The sequence below is a fragment of the Bactrocera neohumeralis genome, unplaced genomic scaffold (genome assembly GCF_024586455.1).
Source record: "Bactrocera neohumeralis isolate Rockhampton unplaced genomic scaffold, APGP_CSIRO_Bneo_wtdbg2-racon-allhic-juicebox.fasta_v2 ctg49_2, whole genome shotgun sequence".
NCBI lineage: Eukaryota > Metazoa > Arthropoda > Insecta > Diptera > Tephritidae > Bactrocera > Bactrocera neohumeralis.
Window position 1 is genome coordinate 473 of NW_026091969.1, and position 22,450 is coordinate 22,922.

A 22,450-nucleotide genomic window follows, 5' to 3' on the forward strand; every position below is an offset into this window, starting at 1 on the left:
CCACGCTGCTGGAGTTGCTTTCAACGTTCTTACACGCTAACGGTGTTCGACGGCGCATACGCGAAGGAAACAAACTAACAATACGAGTACGTACATATGTACGCGCGCTGCCGTCGCGCAGCCTCGATTAAGCAATGGACCCATGCGGAGTGAGAGTGCGGCCCTGACGCGTGACTATGCCAGCGCCACGGTCGGAGTCCAGCAAGTATGGCGCACAACACACCCCAAGCCTCCAAGCCCCACCAACCACTACACGCCAGCGTATGCACTTTAGATTACATGATTACTCAATACAAATGGAAATGTGCAATGTGATCTACTCGTCGTTGGCGCAGCAACGGACGGACGTACGAACAGAACGGACAGACGTGCCGACGACGACGGTGCGCTTACATAGTTAACAAACGAACGAACGCGCGCTCGTATAGAACTGTGCGAAGCGTTTGCTGGCGCGGCGCGCAACATGTTCTGAAGCGCAGCTTAAAAGAAATTTCACTTTTACCCACACCAACTTAGCCCGGTAAGTAATAAGCACCGTTAAGCAACAACTACAAGCGCACAGGAAAACTTGTAGCGCAACAACAGCGCTATTTATGAGTGTGTGTTGTGTTGTTGTTGTTGGCTGGGCTGTAGTGAAGCCAGCGCTTAGATGCTTTTATTCAGGTGAGAGTGGGCAGCGCCGTGGTGGCGGTTTGACACAGCTGTCAATACCAGTTTTATTATGAAAAATGTGGGTTGCAACATGTTCGAAACGCGACCAAGTAAACGTATGTTGCTGCAACGTGACCGCATTTACAACGGCAAAATACAGAGAATCATGCGCGCTATGGCCATTAGCCAACACAAACAGCACAAACAGCACAACAGCAATAGCAACAAGGGGAGTAGCAACAGCCATAGCCACAGCCAGCAGCCGCCAACTGAGCCGATGTGTGGCTGCGCTTGCTATTTGCCTTTAACGAGCAGTGAAAGAGGTTTACTTGTGAAAGCTTTTCTATTTCAATTGTGTTTTAACAGTCGTGCTTAACGGTTGTGCGATTTGCTGCTCCGCTAATGCAATATTCTCACCGAAAAAAACAAAACCAACAAGATTCTATCCAAAAAACTGTTGAATTCATAAATGGAACGCAGTAAAAAGCGCTAAGTGTGGTGGCAAGAATTTCCAAATCCAGTCACGCGAGCGGCACAATGGGCGCGCAGTGAATTTTTCGGCTACTTATTTACATTTACATATGTACCTTCGTACTTGGCTCACACGAAATACGGGATATATGCACAGATAACGGATTGCGTTGCGCGCTACATTGTGTTTGAGAATTACAAAAAAAATTATTTAGTATGAGTACTTTAAATAATTAACGGAAAAAAATATTATTTGCATTACGCAAATATTACAACAACAAGAAAATATACAACAAAAGTTATGCTGTGCAGAACTGTATACTTAAAATAATTAATGAAAATGAAGTGACTGCATTAGAAGTTAACGGAGATTAAAAGACAATTAAAAATAAATAAAAAAAAAACAATTAAAAAATACAACAAAAAACAATTCAACAAAATGCACACAACTTAAAAAGAAATTAAAATATGTGTACTAAAAATTGTTAAATGAAAAATAATATAAGAATAAATAAGCTACAAATCAACAAAAAACATTAACAAAGCAAAATAACAACAACAACAGCAAGTGCAAGTGTACGAAGAAAAATTAATTAAAATGTCTATTGTTTGCACTTTGGAGCCAAAAGTGAATTTATTCAAAAATTCGGCAGCTAAAAATATGCTTGTTTTAAAAAATAATAATGCGCTGAAGCACACAGGGTCAACTAACGGCGCAGCAGTGGATCCAGCTAAAAATTATAACAATAACATATACGCAAAGGATAAAAGTACGTTGCACCGAATGATGTGTGAAGCTAATATTTTTTATAGAAACTATTTATTTATACAAAAACAACAAATAGATATATGTTTTTAGAGAGAAGACGGCTAGTGGTGATATCATTTAATACTAGGACAAACAACAAATTCAAATAATTAACGCATTGTATCAAAAAATAACATTTTTTGACAAATTAGCTAGGAAGAGCTGTTTTTAAACAACTGGTTCGAAATATACTAGTTACAAACTAGACCGAAAATTCCATCTAGTTTTATGGAATTTTTTGTAAATCAGTCAGCAGTTGTTGTTTTTAGCGATTTCAACAACTGGTCCGAAATATACTAGTTACAAACTAGAAACAAATTTTACATATAATTATCCAGTTTTATAAAATTTTTCATAAATTAGCCAGCAGTTGTGTTAAAAAGTCTGTTCTTTTCGTCACTTTCTTTCACTGCCATTTTCATAACGAATTCTACAATAGTTACAAGCCGATTTTACTGTGCCGCCGTATTTATCTGTATACATATTTATTTATGATAAGCACTCGTATAACATTTTGTTTATGTGGTCAGTGCTTTAAATACCAACTATATAAAGCGAATGTATACAAAAAAGTAGTAACTTTCTTTCTATGCCGTATAATATAAATTATGGGACTTCCCCTCAACAGAGGACGTAAACTAACTTCAACATGGCTTACATATGTATGTTCAAATATATGTTTGTGGTTTATGGTGGAAATATTGCATGACTCAGAAAATTTATTTTCCCTTTGTAACTCCTTGCGATTCTCAGTGGTTACTGCATGGCTCTCTATATATACAACATACATACATACATAACACATACTTATAGACTTACATATTTAGTAAGAATTCACCATTATTCATCGCGTCTGCAATGCTAGTATTTTGTAAGAGGCAATAGTAATTAATTATTAATTAGTTTTTATTATTACATAAAGCTTTCAATTTCTATGAAATGGATGGTATTTTTCTGTGGAACTTGATATATTGATTTACTTGTTCTCGGCTTATTCTAGACCGCAACGCACTTTCCGAACTTCTTATGACGAAAATTTGTTCGAAAAAACATGATATTCCACGCACACACAAAAGTTAAAATAAAAGCTTTACTTTACAGAGCTTTTTGGGAACTTTTAGCTAGCGAAAGCTTTCCAATTTTTCGGCGCTAAACTATTTAGCGCGAATTATTTATCTCAATAAATGAATTAAATTCTGTAAATTGTAGTCAAATTAAATGCAACAAATTTTTCACAGAAAAAGCATTCTTGAAACGAATAGCATATTGTTTTGTGAAAGTATTTGAACAATACTTAAATAAATATTATAATAAATATACTTTATATCAAGAAATTTTGAGAACAAGCAAAATTTAAAGTAAAAGCTTTAGTTCACAGAGCTTTCAGTGACCTTTTAACTTAACTGAGGCAAAGCTTTCACATTTTTCGACAAAAAAAGATTAAGTGAGAATTGTGTACAATTTTGAGAACAAAAAAAAAATAGTAAAAGCTTTAAATTACATGAGTAATTAAATTTAAAGTAAAAGCTTTAGTTCACAAAGCTTTTAGTGAGCTTTCAGCTTAACTGAGGCAGAGCTTTTACATTTTTCAACGGAAAGTGATCTAGCGAGAATTGTTTACAATTACATATTAACTTTTTAAAACAGATTTTATCATTTAAAGCAAAAACGAATATAAAAATTTAATACAAAAATTTTTTTAAATTTATTTTTCCATTATTTTATGTATTATATACCATTAGTATATTATTACTAATATTAATAAAATAATGCAAAATATTCTAACCAAAATTCATTTTTTCCTTCTTTTTAGATGCAACCTATAAAGCCCACAACATTAACAACAAAAATTCTGACATTTACAACAACAATAATTGTAATAACCTCAACCAGCAACAATTAGAGCTGTTGCAACAGCAGTACAATAAACGGAATACCGTTGCTGAGCTGATCGCTCGCCAACAACAACAGCAACAGCACCAAATTTCCAATGATATCAGCTCCACGGCCAACAGTGAAGTGTTGAATAGTGGAAATTTCGTTACTGATATGCCGGAAATTCTCAGCGTTGCTGCCTTAAATACTAACCATCACAAGAACAACAATAACATAAGTTCCTCGGTAGCAGGTTCAAACACAAAAACAGCTACAATGCACAACGTACGCTTACCGTCCATTTCGCCGACACTATCGTTGAACGGCAGCTCAAATGATGCAAACAATGGTGAGTTTACAAAATATTTAGACACATAATCTTCATTTATATACAACTATTGTTATATGTATATGTAATGTGTGAGACATATAGTGATAAGCACTTCTTTGCTCTCTCTACTCCCACTTGCAGTACACGCCTACTCCATGTACGGCCCTATCAGTCCACAATCCAGCGACAGTGGTCACAGCTTACCCGATAACATGTCGCATGTGAATGGCAAACAATACCGCAATAGCTTCAGCGGTTCCAACAGTTCATTTGATTCGCACGGCATGTCCAAGTCACAGGCGCAAGCGCATAAGGATCTGTTCACACAGCGCAAGCAGCGTGAGTTTACGCCGGACAGCAAGAAGGACGACAGCTATTGGGATCGACGTCGACGCAACAATGAGGCGGCCAAACGTAGTCGCGAGAAGCGTCGCTACAACGATATGGTCCTGGAACAGCGTGTCGTCGAGCTGACTAAAGAAAATCACGTGCTCAAGGCACAGTTGGACGCTATCAAAGATAAGTTCAATATTTCCGGTGAGAATTTGGTGAGCGTCGAACAGATATTGGCTTCATTGCCCACCAGTGAGCAGGTATTGAGTATTACGAAGCGCGCCAAAATGACAATAAATGGCGGTTTCAATGGCGCCACCACAGCGGTGCCCACATCCATTGTCTACGGCATACCAGCGCACGCAAACGCCAATGGCGCAGGTGGCATGCCGAGCACTACAACCATGGCACAAACACCCACATCCAATGGCATACTGACACCACAGAAGTCGAACACCATGAATCAGGTGGCGAACAGCGATCCGAACAGCGCTTTGAACGGCGACAACGGCTTGTTGTGTAAAACGTCACAGCAGTCGCTGCAGCAGGCCATTAAGAATGTGAATCAAACGAATATGGCCAATACATTAACGCACCCGCATGCGATATCGTCGGTCGCACACATGCAAATGTCCACCTCGCCAGTACACCTCAACACCGAACACTATCAGCCTCCACCACCCCTGCCGCTCAACACCAACTACACCGCTGAAATGGCACGTGCAAACAACACGAGCGTTTTAAGTAACGGCGTCAATAACGCTAATGCGCCCACACATTTGGAGAGCGCACGTCATCATCCTACAGCAGCGACACCGCAGCAACAACCAGCACCTCCGTCCAATCTGCAGAACTTGCACGTGTTGCAAGCGCTCAACCGCAATGTCAACTGCGATGATCTCGATAATTTGCGCAAAGTTGTTGCTGTAGTCGGTGCTGCTATCAACACGAATGGTACAACCGACACGACCGAAGCGCCACTTTACAATGCACCGGTAACGGCACCCCTTTATGTGCCACCACATCCCGCCAGCATGTATGCCTACAGCACAAAGGATCAGGTAACAGCGTCCACTCAAAATCTAGAAAACGGCTATCACACAAAATCACCCGAAACCAATGGCGTCAGCTCGAGCGCGGTCGATGCAGTGACCTCCTCATCCGTCAACGGTAATGGCGATGCTAACGGTGGCAATGACGTGCTAAATTTATCGCGTCGCGCTTGCTCGCCGGCCTATGAGCATATGCTCTCATCGACCATCTCGTCGTCGGCCTCCTCGTCAGGTGTGGCCTCCGGCGATGACGAACACGAACCGGACGGCGTTGACGATATCGAACATAACAATGCGGTCAACATCAGCACCACCAGTCCCAGCAGCAGCGATTCGAACAACTGTTTGCCGCTCAAGTTGCGCCATAAGTCACATTTAGGTGATAAGGATGCGGCTGCTACGGCGCTGCTAGCGCTACAGCACATCAAACAAGAGCCGGTGAGTAATCGCGCCTCACCACCCGGTTGGGTGGACAATGGCGATAATTCGAGCGATGAACGCGACTCGGGCATTTCAATCGGCAGCGCCGAGTGGACCGCACAATTTCAACGCAAAGCCGATAAGAGCAACAGCTCAATGGTGGGTGTGACACCGTCCGAACGCGAGCACATACTGAAATCTCATTTGGCACGCCTGGAATCGGAGGTGGCCAACATCAAGAATATGATGATCCTGTCTGTAGATCAGATAAATACACCGGCGGATTTGAAAATCTAAGTTGCTTAGCCACGCGGATCAGCCACATTTGTGCGAAAACCGAAACTGTGCGTGCGGATCAGCCATATTTGTGGAAAAACCGTAAGCGCTTGTATGGAGAGAGAGCAGAGACACAATAACTTTTTTTACATATTTGTGGGGAGTGCTTTTGTTAGATAGGGGCGTGTTTGTTGTAATAATCGTATCGAAATTGAGGCATGTACGTCTTAAGATTTGTTGTGTACTGAAAGTTTTTTTATAAAATGAAGATTGTACATAAAAAATAATTGTACAAAAGTTGCTTAACTGTGTATTAGTTTATTTCATTTAATTGTAGCTGTCAAAAAGTATAAAAAGAATTAGAATTTATTATTTTTGAAAGCAAAATATGACATAGTACTCTTAGCAGCCGCGGGCATGTGAACACACCTTAAACTTTAGCGTATAAAATTTGAAAGTGTTAAATGTCAAATATCAGCAAAGAAGTTGGCAACGCGTAGCATCATATCAACAAATCATTCATTACTTTCAAATCATTATCAGATCATGCATTATTTTCAGTTCTTCATAACATTTTTTTCTAATTTTGAGTTCAAAAATCATTTCAATGTTGCTAACTTCAAATTACATATTTATCAATTAGTTGTTTAAATAAGAAATAATATTGTATAAAAAAAGGTAAACAAAACAAATTGCAGCTAATAAATCCTATATAGTGTAGACTTAGTTGTATTTATATGATATTAAAAATATTGAAAAAATTCATTTTCGAATGAAATTTTTCGGTGGTCAACTTGTGCAAATGAATTTAATGAATTTTTTCTTTATTTATTATAATTTTTTTTACTTTTGCTTAGATCTCTGTAAGATATATAGCACATGTAATTATTTAACTAGTTATCTTGCTAGCTTGCCACCTGATATTTACATATGCGCATAATAATTGTATTATAAATACCATTGTATTACCAGTTAGCATAGGCAAACCTAATTATGCGATAAAAAATATATGTATGTACATAAACGTCTGAGTACAATTCTCAGCAAAAAACACTATATGAAAAAAAAATAAATATACCATTTGAAAAAAATATAAAAATTGCTTAAAATTTTCTAAATATATAATAATAAAAAACTGATTGGAGAGCGCATAGTTTTAAAAACAACTGTTAAACACAAATAATGTGTGTATGTTATTTATGTTCAGTTTTTAGTATATAAATTATAAGAAAAAAGTTGCAAATTTAACAAACATTACTACCACCTGTGATTTCAGTAAACATAAAACATTCGCAAGTGGATTTCAGCAGTGACTAGTAGTTTTATAAACCATATACACATACACATACATATATTTATATTTATGTTTATATGTAAGTATGTAAAGATAAATATGTAATCGCTGTGTAAACACATAAAAACGTTAACTGTTCATAGTTCCATTTACATATTTATTACACTACTATTGAATATGTAAAGAAGTTTTATATAATAGTTATACATATATATTTATATATATATATATATATATACGTTTGTTAATCACTACATTTATCTATATACATACATATTTATTTTGGAGTTCTTATTGCATTGTAAATATATAATAGCGTTTGCAGACCTAAATATGTATTTTAGTAACTATTGAATTTTACATTAGACAACTACATAAATATTGTAAATAAACCTAAACATTTCCAAACAAAAAAATTAATTACATAAATGCATTTTTTATTCAATTTCATAGCAACAAGAACAGTGCAGAAGGCTTTGGAATGGTAGAAATTGAAAGAAATTTAAAGTAGCAGGAAACTCATTGTAAACGAAAAATGAAAGAAAAAAAACTAAAAAAAAAAACAAGTAAGTAGGGACCCAACTTCGGCTGCAACCGAACATTTTATACGCACGGAATTAGCCAGAAGCAAAGCAAGGTATAAAACGTCAACCAGAGATCCGAATCAAAACAATTTTATATATACATACATATGTATAACTCATACACTGACCGACAAATTCGTGATATGATTTGTCAGAAAAAACGAAAATCATTATACATATGTACGTAGTACAAGTATATGGGAGTTGGAGTAGTATCGACCGGATCTTATTTATTTTTTTTACAATATCACACACTAAAGGCTCCATTTCGAGGTTCCCTACTTTTTTAAAGAAAAAAACACAAAAATTTCAAAATTAAAGGCGAATGTTGATTAACATTCGAAAGAACATTCCTTGGCATTTATTTTTTGAAGATTATCCCTTTCAAAAATTGCCTGCGACTACCTCTCAGATGATCCATCCGTTGAGTCCAATTTTCAATGACTCGTTCGAGCATTTCGACTGGTTAATGACGAATGACACACGTGATGTTTTGCTCCAAGGCCAGAATCGAAGTGGGATTGTGCGCATAGACTTTAGAATTTACATATATCCACAGAAAAAAGTCTAATGGTGAGATATCACACGATCTTGGTGGCCAATCGGCCGGCCCAAAACGTGAAAGTATCTGCTCACCGAAGTGTTTCCTCAATAAATCCATTGGTTTATGCGATGTGTGGGAAGAGGCACCGTCTTGCTGAAATCAAAAGTCGCCGAAATCACGAGCTTTAATTTCAGGCATCAAATAGTCTATTGTCATGGTGTGATAACGGTCGCCGTTGATGGTTACATTCTCACCGGCATCATATTTGAAGAAATATAAAAACCACACTAAACCGTTGTTTTTTCTAAATGAAATGGTAGTTTCTACAGTTTTGGTTGTAAGAGTATTTGGTTAACTTTTGGTCTTAAGGTACCGTACTCTAAAAGCATAAAAAGAATTGAATGAAATTTAAAATCGTGTTTATTGCTTTTAATTGGAGGCGTTTTTTACGTGGCGGGTCCCAAACCCAGCGCACAACCCTGGCGAGGGATGCTTCGCCTTCTCACTTTAGCTCGCCTTCAAACGGTTGTTCTATGGCTGCCCATAGAATACTTGGTCTAGAATCGGAAGTCGTGAACTGCTTGAGCCATATTTCATGATTCTAAGTAAATCCGCCATTAAGTTCCAATTGTCAATTCTCTCCATAACTCTTGTGTACGTGCGATCGTTCGTCCCTACCACGCTAAATCTTTCAATGCATTGAAGTTTTAGTAGCCGTGTCTTGCTGGGTACAATTTGTTTCGTTTATTCGTTTTTTCACATTTTGCACAGAAATGAGAACCCTGGTTAATTCGCACTTGGAGTTTTTTCAAACAATCTGGCATGTTTGTTTTTGCAGCCGGGGGAGAGAAGTACGAGTAGATGAATATAAACAAAATTTAACTATTTATTGATTACTTTTAGCAAAAAAGAACAATATTAAAAATGAGTTTTACAAAAACCTAGGTAATTAATGTCACTGGATGTTTATTTATTTTTTTAATGCTGCTGGAAATTTCCTTTACACAAAATCAAAAATCTTGACAATTGGGTGTCGCTGGCCATATTTCTAAATGCAAATTTCATGGCAGACTATTTTTCGCAGTCGCAAAACCAGTTAGATTCTGAAAAAGATCCGAATTCAGGTCTCTGTTGTTGCGAATATATAGATCATCAAAATAAACGTTATCACATTCTTGCCAGCTGCTGCAATTGTGAAGACTTTGACAAAGTATTTACTGAGTGAGTACGCCGGAAGCATTTGTTGTAAAAAAGTTATTAATCAATGTCATTGTTAATTATAGTTGGATAACCTGTCGACGCATCGACCAAACTCGTCAACGCAATATGTTGTTATCTTTTCAGGACCGCCTACGTATACCATGGCATGGTGGGGCAAAACAAGTTACATTTGATACCCTTGCCCCCGTATTTATTATACCGCTACTAATAAGTATAGCGGCGATAAATGCATATACGTGCATTGTAATCTTTTTAGCATGTTCTGTGATCATGTGTTACGCGTATAATTATATTCACCGTAATGCAGGACATACTAGCTTCTTCAGTATTTGGGTTCTTTCATCTTTAATTTATTTATTACTGCTATTCCAGTTTACTGTACCACTATTGGAAGTACTACCCGAGGAAAATCTGGTTTTAGTGCTTCTTTCTATAATATCTGTGATTTGTTTTTGGCAAACTCGTAAACGAGCCGTTTTAAATAGAGTCATTCAACCTCTCACTGGGGGCAGCGAGCTGCCAGATATTGCAGAAACAAGCGTTAATGAGGAGAATGAAACAGAGCAAACAACATTATTGATTGAGCAAGATTTGGATGAGGTACAATCATTGGATGATATCAGCAGTAATCAGCCAAATCTCTGCGCAACTTGTCGCAAGTGTGTGCCGGCAAGAACTGCACATTGTCCTGTTTGCAGAGCTTGTATTAAACGGCTTGATCACCACAGTTACTGGCTAAATTGCTGTATAGGCGAAAGTAATCATCGCTACTATATTGTAGGAATGATTTTTGGAGCTTTAGCTTTGATAGTGGGTGCTGATTTGACACTAACGGCGGTGTGCCATCCATTTTTAGCTGCTAACATTGCAGGCGTGCAAATTTTGCTACCAGACGATTGCACTGAAATTTTCGAGATGTATGAGTAAGTAGAATGTTTTGAACCTGAAAAAGTATGTCATTTATCAACAACTTTTCTCATAGATTGTCCGTAGCTTTTGTTATTGCTATTTACGCTTTAATTATATCACAATATATATTGGTGATGCTTGTGCAACAGGGGTACATGATCTCACGTGGAATAACACTACAGGAATGGAAAAGCGGATTACGGGGAAACAACAAAACGGTGAAATACAACTGCAAAAGTTTTGTTCTCTAAAAGGTAAAATGTGTAAAGTCCACCAAATAAAAATTTGGCATCAGCACAAATTCTACTAACGAACTCAGCTAGTGTCTCGTGTACTAAATGAACCAAAGAGAATTATGCTTCATATGAATTGCATTAAAAATAATAATTATTCCTTGTATGGTATACTATATTCTTTGCGTATACTACGGTCAGTTTAACATTAATTCGTCATCCTACTTAGGGACTGCAACTACTTACAACAACAACTATTCTTTCAAGTGTGACATTAATTTTGTGCTCTCTAAAAAAGCTTTCAAGTAATTCGAGTTGTGTATATCAAACAGATTAACTAACTTATTAGATTGTGGTAATAAGTGATATGAAATAAAATTCAACTCTGTAAAAAGGTATTTTATTTATAAAAGATAATTTGATAGCAGCTTTCATTTTTATGGGTTATCTCTGTTTGGTGTGTAATCTGGCAACAGCTCCCATATTTTCATGCGCCAACGTTGACGTCGCTCCTCCGTCTCTCTTTCCAACTGTAATATTTGCGGTAAACGTTGCCAACAATCCAAAACCTTCCACTTCAAATGCCTGCGTGGAAGTAAACAAATAACCAAAGGTTTGTGGAAAAATTCACCAAATATGTATATATTGACATTTATTCCTACCATTCGTGGTGGGATGTCGCCTGTTTCATTTTTGCTGCTGCAATGGCGCTCATCCGTGCGCTATGTTGTGCCCATAATTTGAATGTGATCTCGGTACGCTTCAAGTCACACCAGTCGACGGCCACATTAAATTTACTACGCTCTTGTTGCACATACAATTGCCATGCGCATAATGTTTTCCGTTTTAATATTTTATCATATAAATCGTCAGCCAGTAATTGTTTTTCATTGCGTAATTTTATATAGTAATCGCGCCAGTTTATGAAATATGTACGTTTGAAAATTTGACGTCTGAAATGCTCACACTTTCGCTTATTTTCACGTTTACGTATTATCAATCGTTTAAATCCTTCCATACCAATGCGGCGTAGCAGTAGCCGGCGATAAAACTCATCCGCTTTATGTTTTGCCTCAAGCGCTCGTTGATGTTCTCGTTCTTTGAGTACTTTAGCCATTTTCTCTTGACGACGTTTCTCTTTTAAAGCTTCAATACGCAAGCGCTTAGCCTCTTCATCTTCGAGACGCTAAAAATTTGATGAAGAACCTCATTAATGCTACCAACTTATTTTAGAAACTTTCAAGAAGATAACCTTTATAAGAAAGTTGATTGTTCTTATAAACCAAGTTCATTACGTTAGGAATAGAAAAGATTTCATAAAAAAATGGAAACTATCAACTTTAATTTTGTACCAAGTACTTGGAAAACTATACATTGAAATTGGATTTCGGTTCTAAATCTAATTGACATATTTTTAGTTATACCCTGAACAGGGTTATTAAGTTTGCCACTCAGAAGGAAACATTGGAGACCCTATAAAATATATTGATAAATGATCAGTGCTGATGAGCTGAGTCGATTAAGCAATGCCTGTCTGTATGTACATATGTATATACGCGAACTAGTCCATCAGTTTTTGATATTCGATCTAGAATTGTGGACACGTCCTTTTAACCTCAAAAAACTTGTCATTTGTCGAATCGATCAAAATCAAGTTTTTTTTTGTTTTTAATAGCGGTTGCCAATAGGAAAGCATTACAAAACAATTGAAACTAAGTAATATAATGAAAAACTCGGTCAAGTATCTAGCGTAAGATGTAAGCGAAAATTATATAAAAATGTAGGAGAAATCTAAATCTGCTTGCTAATTAGGGGTAGTAGCGTCTAACAAAAAATTTAAATTTATAGAAAATCACAATAAACCTTTGCTTCTTCAGCAGCCATCTTCTGTGCCTCCTTCTCGGCCTCCTGTTGCAAACGTCTTTGACGAGCTTTTTCATGCCGAATATTTCTTTCCAAAGCGCGTTCCTCCATTTGAAGTAAGAATTTAGGCATAAATAAAGCTTTTCCCTGTAAACTGGTCATATTTTCATCTTTTTCATCACGCAGATTACCGATCAGCTGTAGACATTTAGCTTTTGCTTTGAACTTCGGATCACCATGGCGTATGATGGTCTTCAGCTCATTTTTTAAGTCTTCTCTAGCCTCCTTTGCTTCATCAGACAGTTTATTCAACTTTAGTTCCATAATTATGCGCTCCTGTCGCTCGAGCTTCAGCCTTTGTAGATCAATAATGTCCTGTTGTATTTTTATTCTGGGAAATAGTGACACGGTAGTTAACAAAAACCAATTATGTTAGGATTGGGTACGCGGTTGACGGCAGAGATGTATAACAGATGTTTACACACTTTAGTTTTTAATTATTGTATAACTCATTTTAAACTTACTTGTTTTGGTATTTTTTTGTTGTTTGCGTTGAAACCACTGGCGTTTTCTGAGTTTCCTCACGTGCTTGCCCAGTATTGCACTGACGCGCATAGCGGGTTAAACGTAATTTCTCTTTTCGTATTTTGTCCAAAAACAGATTGATTTTATGTACGCGATCACTTTTACTGGAAACATCTTCTCTTTCTATCTTCTCAATGGTTACGAAATGTATCCATTTTAAGAAATACTTTCTCAACAACGTAGGATTTGTGTTTGCTCGTGGTCGAAAAAGTTGCTGAATAATCAAGTTTTGCTCGTGGTTTGAAATGCTCTCATCTTCTAACTCTTCTGACGTTGTAATTGCGGAATCCACTTCTTTCGGTTTTGAAAGTTTTGTAATAACAAGTGGTTCCAATGTATTTGGCTGATATTGAGATGTAGTATCTTTAAAATTGATTTGAACCTCATTGGGTTCAGCTTCTTTCCTGTTCTCCATGTTAGCTCCGGTTTCTTGTGTTAATTTTTCTTCTGCCTCCATTTGTAGCTCGAAAAGTGCTTCCTCTGCTAAATCCGAAACAACTGAATCAATACCATCACTGGTATTTGAGCATATGGAATTCTCTCGATCGAAGTTCTTTATATTCACCGTTTCAACAAAACGCACACAACGTTCTTTACATGAAGCTTTTCCATTTGATTCCAAATCCACACTTTTGGGACATTTGCAGGCTCCCTTCAAAAATTGTTGATCTTTTTCAAAAGATTTGTTTTCAAGATTACTTTCAGGCAGATTACTTTCCAGCTCATTGACAATTATTATATTACGCGACTCAATGTCTTCAACTATATTTTCTGAATATTTATTCAAACTAACTGTCTCGGTATGCTTATTATTCGCATTATCGATGTTGGTATTTTTTAATAAATAATCATCTTGAACTTCAACATATGCTACATCTGCTTTGAAATCGCTTTCAGGAACCATTTTCACTGCGCCTTTGAGATTTTCCTCCTGATGGGCCTCTTCAAGTGAGTTGTTATTTTTTATTAGCGTGGTAGCTTCACATACTTCATCAACCTTTTGCAATGCCTCCAAAGGAGCAGCGTAAAAGTTTTCAATATGCTTTGCAGCCCTAACCAAACTCTGTGTTAAATACTCATTGTCCATGTCGTATATTTTATTATTGTCATCACTCTGAGTTATTTTCACTCGAAGTGTGTTCCTTTTGCGGTTTTTCTGCAATTGTTGCCGAAATTTGCTTAATTCATTCATGATGTAGCGTTCCTCAACAGCCAAATTATGGTTTACACAAGCGTCAAGTGTTCGTAGTCCACCCACTGTAGCTAAGGGCAATTTTCGTGGTATTTTGCGAAACTATTTTGTAAAAATTATATTATTCATTGAAAAATATACATTTTTTGTTTCTACACTTATTTTAACTTCGATTACCATTTCGTGTCGCATATCCATAACAAGTACAGGATTAAGCACTTTGTTTGGTAAGCTTTTGCCACATAATACGGATTCATCGTGCTGATTGACATAGTCCTTTTCGATAAAATTTTTTACAATATCAGTTTTTAATGAAGATGCGTTTTTACACGTATTTCTTTTTCGTATTCGATCCCATCGGGTAAGCTTTTGGCTAGTTTTTTCCTTTCTTGTTTGTCTCATTCCAAATCTTGAAATATTTTATTGTATTTTAATGTAATTTTTCTTTCGTTCTAATTGAAATTGTATAAAAATAGTGTGATATTCCACAAACTCAAATAAACAAGTTTTTTTTTTGGTTTCCAAGGTAACCAAATGAGCTCCAATTGGAAAAGGCACTGAAAAATCGCCGTATATAGCAAAAAAATTTAAACCAATTGTAAACAAATGACCTTATTACAGTGTTGTTGTTACAGTAATAAAAAGGCGTATTATTACGAATTATCTAAGCCATTTATAAGAAAACCGGGTCTTCCAGTATCAACTCGTTAACACTCCCTAAAATTGGAATAATGTTTTATTGCATCACAAAAACAGTCAGTCCCATAAACTACCAGATTAAAACACATTTACATATTTTTTGCGTTAAGTATTTTTATTTATTTATTCTTCCCTTCCTTTCCTATATTAAAAAAAAATTTCGCATAAAGCAATATTTAATATTAAATAAATACAATAGATGTGATTATTTTAGTGATTTGAATTTTTTTTTATTTTGACGCAGCAGCTCTACAATCTGTAAGTTTTTCCAATCGCATTACAATATAAACAAAAAACTTGCATCTAGCATAATTCCATAAATATTTCACAATCATTTTCTAAGCAGCAGGGTCTTTTTTGCCTTTTCCCTTTTTGGCAGCAGCGACAGCTGCTTCAACATCAATAGGCGCGGGTTTTACGAATGGAATTTCGTCACGATATTTTTCGGGCATATATTTTTTTAATGGCTCTGGCACTTTCACGCCAGTCTCCGTTTGATGAGTCTCAAGAATAGCACATATAACACGGGTTGTGGCGCACATTGTGGCGTTGAGCATATGCACGTAATCCACTGATGCATTCATTTTCTTAGTTTGACCATAACGGACAAGTAGTCGTCGTGCCTGATAATCAAGGCAGTTGGAGCAGGAAACAAGTTCCCGGAATGCGCCGCTACCACCGAACCAAGCTTCCAAATCAAGTTTTTTTGAGGCTGCATGATTTAGCGCACCAGATACAATATTAACAATGCGATATGGAATATTTAAGGACTGGCAGAACTTTTCAGCGTTGTCAATCATTTCGTCCATCATCTCCCACGATTTATTATCATGTGGAGAGGTAAGTACGAATTGTTCCACTTTCTCAAACTGATGAACACGGAAGATACCACGAGTGTCCCGACCATGAGAGCCTACTTCTTGACGGAAACAGGTTGACAAACCAGCATACTTTATAGGTAGAGAAGCTTCCGGCAGCCACTCATCGCGATGATATGCAGCAATTGGTTGTTCTGAAGTTGCAATAAGATATTTTTCATCTGTAGCAACTTCATCGCCACGTTCACTGCTTTTGCCAACCACTTTATAAAGTTCCTCATCGAATTGCGAAAGTTGTGCTACTTCCTGCATAACTTCTTTGCGCATAAAAAAGGGTGTATACAAAGGTGTAAAACCACGGTTACTCAACATATGTAGTGAATGTTGAATGAGCGCTTGTTCGAGAAATACTGCAGGACCGGTCAAGAAGTAACCACGTCCTCCTGATACTACTGCACCCTTTTCAGCATTCATGCCGTCTATCATCACAATAAGATCGACATGAGAGTATTTCGTTCTGCGTTCACAGTCACCAAATGTACGTTCAACACGATTTTCTTCTTCGTCATTGGATACTGGCACTGTTTCATGTAAATGATTTCCAACTTCACGTAGTGCAGTATTTCGGCGCTGTTCGGCTTGCTGCAGACACCTTTCATTTTCAGACATCGCCTCATCGATTAGTACGCGAACCTTCTTTATCTGATTCACTGTTAGCTGACGCAATATGTCTGAAGTTACTTCAGTCAAAGTGTCCTTGACATTTTGAGGAACTTCTTCAGCCGCATCACCTTGGGGTTCTTTTTTCTTCATTTTTTCTCCAATTTCTTTGCTGCATAGGTTTTTCGCCTTGTTTAGGTTGTCGGCACGGTGTCTGCGTTGTCGCCATTCGGTGTCTTGCTCAATGACTGTCTCTACCAAAGCCAAATCCTTGAAACGCTTTTTCTGATTCTCTCTAATAGCGTCTGGATTTCCGCCTTTATCACTACGGAACAGATCTAAATCCAAAACCATCTTTATTTAAATTTATTTTATACAAATGTGAATCACAACGTGGCGACTAACTTGCACTCGAGTTTGCTTATTTTTAATGATGATACAAACAGTGCTGCCACTTAATATACAAATAACTAATTGCGCGTCTCCACTATTGTAGATAAATGTAAGTGATCATATATTTTTTATTACAAGCATTTTCAGCTATGATGCTGATAAAACAAACGTACACATTTAAGCACATATCTAAAGACATGCAAAGATAACACAAGTAAATTACGTTGATAAAGTGCTCTTACGCCCTTGATTTTACCTCTGCATTGTGTTCTCGAAAATAACTAAAGGAAATATCCACAAATATGTCCACGCCAATAATTCAAATAACTGCAGAAGAAGTTCGTAAGGTACTTAACTGGAACATGGTGTGTGCAGCTGTAGAGGAAGCTATGAAGTCAGTTTCGTATTCACAGGAAGATCATGATCGGGATGAGCACGACAGCCCGCAAACGAGTCAACCTGCTCGCAGCATGACAGTTTGTGGTGATAAAACCAATAATTTATTTACCATGCCAGCATACGTAGGCAATTACAGATTGACCTCAAATACTAATGATGATTTTATTTTAAAATTCAGCACAATAGCTTGTAAAGTGGTAACATCCTTTGGAAAAAATCCTGAACGCGCAAATCCACTACCAAGAATTATGGCAAATATTCTTATCTTTAATACGGAAACAGGAAAATTAGATTGCATCATGGATGGTACAGATATTACTGCCTGGCGCACCGCAGCCGCTTCTTTAGTGGCCACTAAGTACTTATATTTTCCACGCTATCCCGAAGGCATTGCACGACCTATCAAAGTGGCAATAATAGGTACTGGTGTTCAAGGCGAAAGTCATGCACTTGGAATGTGCTCCTATTTCACAGTTAGTGATATTTATTTGTGGAACCGCACTAGTACCAAAGTAGAGTCATTGGGAAAAAAACTGCAATCAGAAATAGCAAACGTAAGAGTTCATGTCTGCTCAAACGCATCCGAAGCAGTTGCAGATGCTGATGTCGTTTGCGTAGGCACTTATTCTTCCACACCTTTAATTACATATACAATGTTAAAGAAGCGCCATGTTCATATTAATAGTAAGTTGCACATATGTAAATGAACAAGAGTACATATGTATATACCAGCCTCAACTTAAATAGATGCAGATCTTAAAACCTGTTTATGCCTTTGCTTAAAAATTGAAAAAATATTAATATTTAAATTTACTTAAATCAAAAATTAAGTCTTATGTCTAGACACTTATATTCAAATACATATATTAAATCCTTCTACCTGTATTGCAGCGGTTGGCGCTGGTCAAGTGCATTTCGGCGAAGTTGGACCAGACATTTACAAGAACGGTAAGGTATATATTGATTCCTGGGAAAACGCGAAAAAAGAGTTGAATGGATTAAAAGCTGAGATTATTGGTGAAGTTGGAGAAGTTATCAATACAAAACAATATCCACTGAATGACAAAATAACAATATTTCAATCGATGGGTGAGTGAAAATAATTGCTTTGAACACAAATAATATTTGGTTCCAATCTAGGTATGGCTGCTGAAGATGCAACAGTGGCGCAGTCGATATTTAACGCAGTTCAGTCCAAGAAAGAATAGAAAACACTCGTCCAATTTTCAGAGGATTTAAGAATATTTGCATTGAAATAAAAATAAAAGTAATATTAAGAATGCATTTTTTGTTGTATTGCTAAAAAATTATGGAAAATCATTCAAATGACTAGTATAAACTCCCATCAATGTAAATATAACTCCAAAATTGTAAATGTTTGAAATATATCTTGGCTTTTTAAAACAATTTGTTAACAAAATGAACCACTTTTTACGAATATCAATTAATTTATTATTTATTAACAAAATATGCGCTTTTCGTGACCTTGATAATAAAAACTGCATCGTTGAGTCGCCATAATATACATTTTTGTTGACAATGTTATTGTTGCCAGACTAGTTAAATTTTTGAATACCAAAACCTCTTTTGTTATTTAATTCGTAAAAGTTTCGGAATATTGTTCATAGATATTAAGAATTATTTAACTCATTTTCACGATACTTGTTAGCAAAGTTTAAATATAATGAATAGTAACATAAATTTAAGCTGCAATTGCAGAATAACTTGTACCGTTAAAGCAGTAATTGTTTTTTGACAGCACGGCAACGCTATCTGTTGCACATTTGGAAATTGTAAATAAAAATTCACATTGGAAGTTTAAATATAAATAATATTACATTGAAGTGACCAACAATTATGAGTATAATTAATTTTGAAATTGAAGAAATACGTAAGCTGTGCGAGAATACCGTACCAAATTCTAAAATTATAGCTTGCATTTGTGGGGAATCACCGCTTGTGCGCGTAGACATAATCGAAAATGAGTCGTATCGCCAACTCACGGTTTGCTTGCGTTTTCCAGCCAATTATCCAGATGAGTCAATCCTTGTTGAATTGAAGAGTCGCACGTTGTCAAATAAGTTTCTAGACGGCCTTGCAACACTTAGTGAGAAACATGCGCACCAACATTTGGGAAAACCGCAAGGCCTACATGTACTAAGATTTGTGCAACAATATCTGACTGAAAATCCACTTTGTGTTTGTTTTGACGAGATACAAGATCTACGACGCGATCTCGGCACGGACGCCACACCAGATCAATTGAAATTAAAACAACGTCATTCGATTGTGCAATTAACAGCAAAAGGTGGCGAGTACTACTACAAAGTGAGTGCATTATTACCGAAGGATTACCCGAAAGAGTGTGTGCAACTACAGAATCAGGAAACGAATTTACCAGCAATTTTGCTTCGTTACTTGAACGGGCAATCGCGTGAAATAGCTAGACAATGTGTCGAACCGCCACTTCGTTTGAATAAGAAGGAACAATTGGCTTTTCAACCAGTACCTAGCTTATATCGTGCTCTCAAATTTTGTCTGGCCGCTACATCGGACTTTCATATAGAGTTATGTCCAATTTGTGAGAAAGAGGTGTTACCAAAGAAACCAACTCAGCTGGAGTTAGATGATACCAAGGACACATATGTAGAACGTGTATACTGTGGGCATCTTTTTCATCAGGCTTGCCTCAAACATTACCTTCAACAGCCACCATTTCCTAAGGGTGGTAAATTATGCCCAGCCAAGCGTCGACATCCGCGTTCCGATGCAAAGTACTATATGGGTGGTGCCAGTAGTAATGGAAAGCAACCGATTGTCAATGCAGACAACGGAGGAACATGCGGAATTCGGTTGGCGCACGATCGTTGGGTTGTTAATGTAAAACTAGCTGAATCACGTTGGGCGCAAAAGCAAGCGCGGGAACGAGAACTACAGGAAGTAGTAGATTTTCTGAAGTGAACTGAACTCGTGCCTTACGCAAGTGCATACTCAAATATTAGTAATTTTATATATGGTTTATTAGTTGTAAACAGGTTTTGAAACATTTAAATTAAAAATAGAATATATTCAACAATAAACTAATATAATATATATGTATTGTACGTCGTGTAGACTGATAAATCAGAAATGAATGGCTGTAAAAAATGATATACCAAAGTAAATGTTTTATTCGTAAAGAGCAAAATTGAAAAAAGAATGGCGTTCAAAATTAAATTTACTTCAAAATATGTTTGAATAGACGTTTTCCACAACGAAATTAGTTAACATTCGACATTTTATACTTATATATCTATATGTACAAATGCGTTTATGTGCGTGTGCACTTATTATTGAATAGATGAGTCGATACAACGTTTAGAGCGAATGAACATGAGTTTTGACTGATTTAAAATGATTATGATACTCTGCACTTAAATTTAAAAAGGGAAGACATTACTACTTATCATTATACGGTGCGATTGTGACAAAATTTGACTAGTACGATATTAAAACTAACATAAAATCTACAACTATTTGATTGTAGCATATTGATTAGTGCAGCTTAGAATATACGGTTTATTTAAAATTCGGTTATAAATTCTCCTTCCTCATGTCGTTTAATTGGGTCTCCCTTGATCAGTGAACTAATTAAACTGAAATAGAATAAGAAAACAATGTTCGTCCAAATAAAGAGCTATATAGTATATGATACCAACCAGTACATTGCTACGAAAAACATAACGAAGTAATAACCCAAATAAACCATGCAATTTCTGAGATGCACTTTCAAAAGTCCACGACTATGTATATCGATCGGATCGTAAACACCCAGACTATCCCTGGGTTGTCTTTGCAGTTCATAACCCAGCCATATGGCCATTGGCATATTAAGTAATAGCATTATCCAGTGCCCTCCAAGCAATAGCAGTATACAAAGTAAAGCATGTATTCCGAATTTTGGTATAACCCGAGCACGTGCAGTGGCAGAAATATATGTAAAACGACTGAATTCATGCGAGAATGAATAAAGAGAAATGCTTTGAGAAAAAATAAGCAAAGTCACACAAAGAATGTAAAGAAGCATTCTCTGAGACACATATGCGTGAACTTATATCATATGAACCATTTTTTTGAGAAATATTGTAAAAATTTTAGTTTTTTACAAAATCGTAAAAAATTTGATAAAAAGTAATTAATTTTATTTTTTAATTTTTTAATTATTTCAAAAAAGTTATATTTATTTCGTCTATTACAAAGCGAAGATGTGTTAAATGAACTTAATTTCTTAAAAAAATTAATGACCTTCATGAAATATGCATATTCGCATTATTTCGTTATCACTTCCATATTTGTACCAATAGAATTTCTATGACACATGCATATATTATTTCTTTGGCACATTTGTCCGTATGTTTACGAAAGCAAATGCGAGCCATATACATATGTACATACATTCATAATAACAAGCGTCGCACGCTTCTTTCGCATCTCCGTTGTCACGGTCAACCAATGGCCGAAACTTGCGTTTTGTCAAAGAGTCAAGTGCTGAACAAATTGAGCACGACAGACTGCAAGCGACATCTGTCAAATATTAAAATACACACGTTCTTATGGACACAGTTATGTAGTTGTGCAGCTGGCTTAATAACTGTGTCCCTAAGAACGTGTGTATTCTAATATATTTTTGTCGCGCTCATTGTGTTCAGCACTTATGTGATGATAGAAAATCCGAGCTGTGCCGAAAGAAACTAACAAACGATCGCCGATTGTTACCGCTTCCCTTGCTGCTCGAACAGCGTCGCCTACAAACCAGCGTAAATATGTATGAAGATGTATGCGCGTGCATACATATCGACG

General features: G+C 36.5%; 7 protein-coding genes across 11 annotated transcripts; 4 read left to right on the forward strand and 3 right to left on the reverse strand.

The window, feature by feature from the left end:
- Nucleotides 1-939: 939 nt before the first annotated feature.
- On the forward strand, nucleotides 940-6,759 carry LOC126767255 (myb-like protein A). 2 transcript variants are annotated; one of them, XM_050484814.1, is made up of 3 exons: nucleotides 940-1,892; nucleotides 3,744-4,154; nucleotides 4,278-6,759. In XM_050484814.1, the coding sequence occupies exons 1-3, from the start codon at nucleotides 1,721-1,723 to the stop codon at nucleotides 6,236-6,238; spliced, it is 2,544 nt and encodes an 847-aa protein (XP_050340771.1). In that variant the 5' UTR covers nucleotides 940-1,720; the 3' UTR covers nucleotides 6,239-6,759. The 2 variants fall into 2 exon arrangements, with proteins under 2 accessions (XP_050340771.1, XP_050340772.1); XM_050484815.1 differs by lacking the exon at nucleotides 940-1,892 and adding an exon at nucleotides 2,418-2,592.
- A 2,688-nt stretch (nucleotides 6,760-9,447) lies between these two features.
- On the forward strand, nucleotides 9,448-11,419 carry LOC126767257 (palmitoyltransferase ZDHHC23-B). Of its 4 annotated transcripts, none has more exons than XM_050484819.1 (4): nucleotides 9,448-9,490; nucleotides 9,710-9,860; nucleotides 9,923-10,783; nucleotides 10,843-11,419. In XM_050484819.1, the coding sequence occupies exons 3-4, from the start codon at nucleotides 9,966-9,968 to the stop codon at nucleotides 11,018-11,020; spliced, it is 996 nt and encodes a 331-aa protein (XP_050340776.1). In that variant the 5' UTR covers nucleotides 9,448-9,490; nucleotides 9,710-9,860; nucleotides 9,923-9,965; the 3' UTR covers nucleotides 11,021-11,419. The 4 variants fall into 4 exon arrangements, with proteins under 4 accessions (XP_050340776.1, XP_050340777.1, XP_050340775.1 ...); XM_050484820.1 differs by having other exon boundaries at nucleotides 9,479-9,496; XM_050484818.1 differs by having other exon boundaries at nucleotides 9,486-9,584.
- On the reverse strand, nucleotides 11,381-15,227 carry LOC126767254 (uncharacterized). Its single transcript, XM_050484813.1, has 5 exons — nucleotides 14,820-15,227; nucleotides 13,390-14,744; nucleotides 12,866-13,256; nucleotides 11,665-12,188; nucleotides 11,381-11,587 (listed from the first exon to the last, which is right to left on the reverse strand). The coding sequence occupies exons 1-5, from the start codon at nucleotides 15,042-15,044 to the stop codon at nucleotides 11,440-11,442; spliced, it is 2,643 nt and encodes an 880-aa protein (XP_050340770.1). The 5' UTR covers nucleotides 15,045-15,227; the 3' UTR covers nucleotides 11,381-11,439.
- Nucleotides 15,228-15,546: 319 nt separating this feature from the next.
- On the reverse strand, nucleotides 15,547-17,261 carry LOC126767256 (serine--tRNA ligase, cytoplasmic). The gene has a single exon (XM_050484816.1). It carries the CDS (start codon nucleotides 17,171-17,173, stop codon nucleotides 15,680-15,682), a length of 1,494 nt encoding a protein of 497 aa, XP_050340773.1. The 5' UTR covers nucleotides 17,174-17,261; the 3' UTR covers nucleotides 15,547-15,679.
- LOC126767259 (ketimine reductase mu-crystallin) lies at nucleotides 17,261-18,981 on the forward strand. The gene is made up of 3 exons (XM_050484821.1): nucleotides 17,261-18,295; nucleotides 18,503-18,700; nucleotides 18,752-18,981. Exons 1-3 carry the CDS (start codon nucleotides 17,515-17,517, stop codon nucleotides 18,817-18,819), a joined length of 1,047 nt encoding a protein of 348 aa, XP_050340778.1. The 5' UTR covers nucleotides 17,261-17,514; the 3' UTR covers nucleotides 18,820-18,981.
- A 380-nt stretch (nucleotides 18,982-19,361) lies between these two features.
- LOC126767252 (uncharacterized) lies at nucleotides 19,362-20,715 on the forward strand. The gene has a single exon (XM_050484810.1). It carries the CDS (start codon nucleotides 19,469-19,471, stop codon nucleotides 20,570-20,572), a length of 1,104 nt encoding a protein of 367 aa, XP_050340767.1. The 5' UTR covers nucleotides 19,362-19,468; the 3' UTR covers nucleotides 20,573-20,715.
- Nucleotides 20,716-20,802: 87 nt separating this feature from the next.
- Nucleotides 20,803-21,581, reverse strand: LOC126767253 (protein cornichon homolog 4; the record flags this gene model as incomplete). Its single annotated transcript, XM_050484811.1, has 2 exons — nucleotides 20,803-21,246; nucleotides 21,310-21,581. Coding segments are annotated over 2 exons (345 nt in total), but the record flags the coding sequence as incomplete, so codon positions are not given.
- Between the last annotated feature and the right edge of the window lie 869 nt (nucleotides 21,582-22,450).